General features: G+C 37.3%; 1 protein-coding gene across 1 annotated transcript; it reads right to left on the reverse strand.

The window, feature by feature from the left end:
* Window positions 1–427: 427 nt before the first annotated feature.
* LOC132189780 (uncharacterized protein At2g24330) lies at window positions 428–6,220 on the reverse strand. Its single transcript, XM_059604569.1, has 6 exons — window positions 5,866–6,220; window positions 5,371–5,653; window positions 4,625–4,769; window positions 3,112–3,221; window positions 1,095–1,518; window positions 428–975 (listed from the first exon to the last, which is right to left on the reverse strand). The coding sequence occupies exons 2-6, from the start codon at window positions 5,644–5,646 to the stop codon at window positions 641–643; spliced, it is 1,290 nt and encodes a 429-aa protein (XP_059460552.1). The 5' UTR covers window positions 5,647–5,653; window positions 5,866–6,220; the 3' UTR covers window positions 428–640.
* Window positions 6,221–7,268: the final 1,048 nt, after the last annotated feature.

Here is a 7,268-nt window from a genome sequence, read left to right on the forward strand (position 1 = left end):
CCTAGTTACGTGGTGTCACATTAGCTAAAAAAATTGTACAAGCTCCCTCATTATCGATGCCACCCTAAGTCACCGAGTGATCAAAACCACCAAATCTTGCTTATTGAGGGTGCTCGTGACCACTTTGATGGCTTTGGCAGGGTGTCCAACCATCCCTGACTATCTGGCCACCCCTCAATAACTAAGAAGGGAGCTCTTCACTTGTACAAAATTTTTTTTTTAGTTGACATAGCAATGCCACATCACACTATCACATCAATGCCAAAGCTAAGACTACACGCATAAATTGTACGTACTGCTAGCATTATTCACTGGCTCCGTTTGGCAAGAGCCATACACTATTTATCAAAAAAATTCAACTCTCAACATTCTTACTTTACATCACATCAATCACTTTTTACTATTACTATTCAAGTAAAAAAATCACTACAAAACAAATTTCTTTTCACTTTTTCATATAAGACATTCTTACTTCTTTTTAATATCAATCAATTTTTGCTACAATTCCAAGCCGCTAAATAGTTCTAAGCAAATGCCTCTCGGCAAGATATCTCAACATTTTCTTGTTACAAGACCAAACAAGAAGCAAAACCCATTGAAGCACTCGCTATGGCCCATCCATGCCAAGGAAGAAGGGAGGTTACAAATCTGCCTTTGAACTGGCTACATCCTCGGAGGATATCTTTTCAGTGACTTCCTCAATCTCTTCTAAACCAGCTCTTACAGGGCTGTTAGTTGTCACTCCACTGTCACTCGCAGATCCACTGGCATTGTCTGTTCTCAAGGAGCCCAAATTAGGGGTGCTAGAACCTGAAACAGGGCCCAGATTAGGGGTGCTAGAACCGGAAACACGGCCCAGCTTAGGGGTGCTAGAACCGGAAACACGCTCTTCCTCCGACTGTTTTGGCCTATTTAGGGCATGGCAATGTGGGCAGTAATATGTAATGAATGGGAATTCCTCCCTCCTGGCAAGCCCTGTACATAATAAACAAAAGGATGAATTCTCTTTCTCCATTTTATGTGCAGAAGAATTCCTGATTTGGTTCTACAATAAAAGCAGGAGTACATCTAAAGAAACCAAAGATGTGACTCACCATTGTGCATGTGACAGTTGCCACAAATGAGTGCATAAGACTGTGTTGGATCCTCACCCACAAGTAACGCTGCAATTCGAGCAATCCATCCTCCATCATTTGCGGCTGGTCCCTGATTATAGTGATGACTAACTACCAGCTGATTAGGCTCAGAAGTCTGAGGGCCCTCGGTTCCCTCAGAACGGGGCATTTCTTCAGTAGAATGATGCAATTGAGTGCTCCCTGCACTGTTGGATCTGGTGTGCACTTGTTTCCGGTTTCGGAGCCCACCAGATTGCACAACTTCAACATCACTGCTTTTCCCTGTTGGAGCATTAAACTGAGACTCATCTCCCAAATACACTTTCAGGCCTGAATCTGCACCCAACTTAGACGCCAGGACAGATGCAGCAGCTGCCTTTGCTGCTGGGTCAGGGTCATATCTCTGCACACAAGAACTTACACTAAGTACTAGATACAGTTCTATCCAAAAGAAAGAGAAAGAGAGATTGTAATACAGTTTCAAGTATACAGTATCATCCAAGGCTCAACCATGAGCTCAGCTTGTAGGATGCCTTGCAAAACAAGCAAAGACTGATTGTACACATCAAAGCTCATTTGACCACTAAAATGGCAATTGAATTCAGTCTATTCAGGGAAAAAGATAGAGAGGAAGAAAAAAAAGCCTATGCTTTTCGTTTCTTCTTTTCATTTTACTTGAACTCCTAAAGATCACTTCTAAGCAATATTTAACACAGGATTTACTTTTTGACATAGCGGATAGCGTGATAGGAAAAGAATAGAACCAACGTCTTCTGTTCGAAGGAAATAAAAGCCAAAGCTTAAAAGAAACGATAAAAAACTCAACAACTTTACTAGTTCAATATTTCATTATCAAAAGTTCATTTTCCATTACATTCGGCTCTCTTTTCATAATAGTAAATACAAAGCTTCAAAAGTAAAGAAACTAATCGCTAGAATTAATCTAAACATGGAAATTTCTCAACTATAGCAAGCCTAACTAATGTTAGCATCCTAAAGATGAGGGAAATCTCCTAAAGTTGGAAAACTAAGGGAAATAACAAAAGTCAATACTAACAAATAAACCAAAATCATTAAATCTAATCTAAGGAAATAAATCATTCTGAAATTAGCACGAAATTTGAATGGAAAGTCTGAATGAAAATTGAGTTAGGATTTTTGTTTGTTGGGGAAACCCTTCCTTTTATGCTTCCACCATCAAAGACCGAATGAAAATATGCTCAAACAGCGCCATCCGGACTACCACAGGCGCACTCCCATTCAAACGGGAGTGCACCCTGTCAATTCAGCAAGTCCCCAGGGTGTCTCAATCGCACCCCCGTTCGGACGGGAGTGTGACCAGTCGTCTCAGCCCAAACTCCAGATAGGCTTGTTCGCACCCCTATCCAAACAGGGTATGAATGGGCTATTTGGAACCCTCTGGTCACGCTACTGTTTGAATGAGGTGTAACCAGCTATTCTGTCTTGACCAGGACTGTGCTACATCAGTTCCTGGAATCCATTCTACATCACTTTTTCATAAATTCTTCATAACCATTACAAGAATCCCCCTTTTTCTATGTGATTACCAAATCTCATTACACAACTTCTGTATTAATACATATATTATCATTCAAATAATAGGCATATGAAGCTTTAAACCATTCATAATGCTACGGCTTGCAATGCCACAAATTAATAACTTTCTTTTGATATATTGCTGACAATTTCAGGAAGAATCAGACAGGTGATATGACCCACAATCCAGATCCTAGCACCAAATATTTCTGTAATTGCTAAATAACCGATTCACAAATTCAAAGCAAAATCTACACACACACACACACACACACACACATATATATATATATATGAGAGAAAAATTATAAATGGAGTTACTCCTCAAGCTTTTCACTTTTGATAAAAGTAACAGGCCTATAGAACTCAAAAGGGTTCTAGGCCTGAGACAAAGAACGATGAAAGCTAGGAAATAACATGAATATCTTCTAATCACAACCTGAATGAGCTGCTGAGTAGTGTAATAATTTGTCTTCTCTTTAAGCTCATCAATTTTTGCTTGCCTTTCAGCCCGAAGCCTTTCCAGAGTTTTCTGGTCCTTCCTATCACCTATCCAATCACACAATGAAATATCGAATCATTAATATCCAGCTTCTTTTTGCAACAACCACATCATGTACCACCAAAAGGTTAACATAGGGCTTTGTGATAGAAACCAGCACCATTGCATGGCACCACTCAATTAAAAATCATACTTCCTAATTTTGTAATTAGTATGATTTTCTGAGTAATTCTCATGGAAAAAAAAAAGTAAATTTTGAAAGAAAATGTGTTTATAATACAAAACATCATTAGTGCTTGTGTATGGGATCAAAGATGATGGATGTGCATGAAAGCTGGTTAACTTTGGAATCATGATTTACATAAAGTTAAAATAGAGAGAGAGAGAGAGAGAGAGAGATGGCAATGATAAAAGCTTTTTAGCAGTAAATAAGAACTGAAATGTGTAAGATATGCACAATTTACAGGTGTATGTTAAAGATTGTGCTAAGAAGTGAAAACTGGCAGATTTTACATAAATATGCATCAGCCAAGAGTAGCATAAGCCAGTATACCGTTTTAAAATGAGTACCAACTTATGAGAAAACTAATTAAGAACTTCAATCAAATAAAAAATGGCGACTACTCTGGGGATGGACAAATAGTAACAGAATTTTAGGCACTAGGAAGCATTGATGACCATGGATTTGTATTCTAATAAACTGTACGGGTTTCTAATTGTTGCAATCCCTTTATACATGGAGAGTAGCAATGAATAGTTTGCTTGTTTCTATTTTTTCTGAGTTTTTGAATTTTGATCTTCTTTTTCTATACATTAGGGGTTATCTTATATATTTCGTTTGTCCTAGGGTTGCGCGCCTCTATGCTTTTAATAGATTTGCATTACTTATTAAAAATAATAATTTCTATATGAAAACTATAAAATCCTTGATTATCGTTCCAAAAACAGGCATTTAAACCAGATATCTAGCCCATCATAATGTACAAGTACTACATGACTTTAAATAAATTGACTAGAAGAATTTCAGCCCAATTTCAGCCTAAACGTGTACGCTCTTCAGGGCAAGTATCTAGACCTCCAAAAGGTGCCACAAATTAACACTCTGCTGTAGGATAGTTCAAAGTTACAGTGAAGGCATCCTGTCCACTGCAATGCTCAGAATTCGACAAAGGTAAAAAAATACACCTATTAATTATATCCTTCCTAAGTAACTGACCACTATCTCAATTTACTATTATAGTTTCCATGGCTGAGATAAGAGAAAGTGCAAAAAAATTCTACAGGAATGGGAAAGATAAATGACTCTTTATGTATCATTTGAACCATAGTGAGGAGAAGTCCCCATGGGTACAACAGGTGTTGTGAGACAAATAAATACGATGACTTTAACGACATGGAATAGACACAAATTCTGAGAAATCAAGTTAGATATAAAGTTTGAGAAACTTACACATCCTTGTGAAGCTTACAAAAGCTGAATAAGCAATAGAAGATACGGCGGGCAAAAGAAACATTGGCAAAACCCGTAATGCTCTCATCTTCCAGTTCAAATCCATTGCTCTTGTTGTCATAATTGCATAAGCAACAGCAACAACCTGAAAATTGAAAAACTTAAGGGAGGAAGAAAAAAGGAACGAAGAAGTAACAACTCTCACATTACAAGAATTGTGGTTGCACCACATTATAATTCCTACATCTAAAGTTCCCCAGGGGCAACCTCTCTAGCAAAAGGAGCTGTCTCAGATGCTCCTAATGCATACAACATACTTATAAACATATCCAAATTTTTAGCATTAAATTAATAATAAACACATTTGACACTCCTTATTTACTCCTGGACATGCATTGGACACACCTATACACTACAACTAATTGTAAGTGCGAAAGAAAGGACGAAGACCAGTTGACTACATTGTGATTGATTCATAAACTAGGGATCCTTCCATGATCAGACTACTAAAGAGTATCTAACAATAAAAAAGAAGTGCCATATATACATATACATATACTCACTCATCATACGAAATCTGCAGCCATTTGCATAATAATCGTGAAATGACTCCAAACGCCACAAAAAAAAAAAACCCACCATTTCTCACCAGGCTCTAACTCCTCTGACTCACGTAAAAATCCCCATATTCTAAAGCAGTGCAAAATAAATAACAGGAATTGAACTATAATCAAAACAAATAGTACCTCAAAAATAACAGAGAAAATAATAAGTTGGCGGATCATCCGCCTCCAAGTCAGCGATCTCCGCTTCATTCTAGAGAGAACGGCGGCTTCTTCTTTGGAAATGTACTTCAGCCTCTTCTCAAAATCATCGCCGTGTAACCTGAAGATACCGTTCCAAATGCGCGCAAGAAATCCCCGGCGCTTCTTCTTCCCAATCCCATTAGTATCGGTAGTAGCCCCAGCAGTGGCAGTAGATTCTTTCTTTTCAACTTCGCCAACGCCTTTCTCCTCAGCCATCTCCTACCTACCATAAAACGCATTACATTGTAAACATCGCACTCCATTACAATTTACACAGACACAATCTTCTTCGCAATCAAACAGTTAAACCTCCGTGATTATGATATAATAGGTCAAATTGTTCGAATTTAATCATTAAAAAAACGAAAAACTACAATACGGAAGTGAATTAAGAGAGATAAGATGGAGTACGATCATATCAGATCTAAAGAATACCAGAAACTCGTCGATCTGAGACGAAACTCCGTCCTCTTCTTCTCCTCCTTCAGATCTCCCTCTCTCGCAGACAAAAATTACGATGGAAACCGGGAAGGAAGGAAGTCCGTGCGGGCAACGCAACGCAACGAAAAGAATCGCTTTGATCGAGCAAAAGGAAGGATACGTGAGAAAGTGTCTCCTGATGAGGGAGATAAAAAAAAAAAAAGGGACAAATTTCAATACTGTGCTACTTGTTCTCCATCAAAAGTAGTTCAAATTCTACTCGATTTCATTTCCCCAACTCCCACGCACATTCCTACAACCCCCTTCTTCGGGTTTCTCTTCTTTTCCTCTTCTGGAAGCAACTCTTTCTTTCTTTTTTATTTTTTGTCGTTTCACTTCCGCGTAGAAGCTGTGTTGTTGGGCGCCTAATTAATTACTAATGGTTAAAACTCATTTATTTATTTTCCTTTCAAAAAATAAAATAAAACTTTTTTTTTTATTATTATTTTTTTTAAATTGTTGGTTTTCAAAAACATATTTTACTTATAATTTGATAACATATATATTTTTGTTGTAAAATCAAAAGAAATAACAAGACAAAATAAAGAGATTACAATATATGAAACTAGTTCTTCAATGATTCTTCTATATTATTGTGTGATTTACATACAACTCAATACTTCCTTTTATAGGCATGGAATCATAATGGGAGGTTAAGGAATATGAAAGGGGGAATATGAAACAAAAAGTTTAATCAATTTATTACATGAATGTTATAGGAATTCTAAAAGATGACATGAATGTGTAGAATTCCAAGAGATGGAACTAAATGGTCATCCACCAAATACATGAATGCATTCATAACACTCCCCCTTGGATGACCATACACTAAGAATATGCCTCGTTAAAACCTTGCCAAGGAAAACCCAGTGAGAAAAAAACCTGTGGCGAAGGAAAAAGAGTACAATATTCTTGTGTGCCTTCGTATGCTTTTAGGATTGCCTCATTAAAACCTTGCAAAGGAAAACCCAGTGGGAAAAACCTTAGCGAAGGAAAAAGAGTACAATCAGCATAATCATTTTACTCCCTCTCATTAGCATGAAGAGTTTCAATTGTTTATGATGAAAGATCTTTCAGTCGACGCATTCCAATGTTATTCACCAACTTTTTAAATGTTGCAGTTGGTAATGCTTTGGTAAATAAATCTGCCAAATTGTCACTTGATCGTATCTGTTTAACATCAATATCACCACTCTTCTGTAGCTCATGTGTATAAAAGAACTTTGGTGAAATGTGTTTAGTTCTATCACCCTTAATATATCCTCCTCTGATCTGTGTGATACAAGCAGCATTATCTTCATATAATGTTGTCGGGCTATCTTTGATTGTGGATAAACCGCACTTTTCTCGAATGTGTT

Source organism: Corylus avellana, chromosome ca8 (assembly GCF_901000735.1).
Source record: "Corylus avellana chromosome ca8, CavTom2PMs-1.0".
Taxonomy (NCBI): Eukaryota; Viridiplantae; Streptophyta; class Magnoliopsida; order Fagales; family Betulaceae; genus Corylus; species Corylus avellana.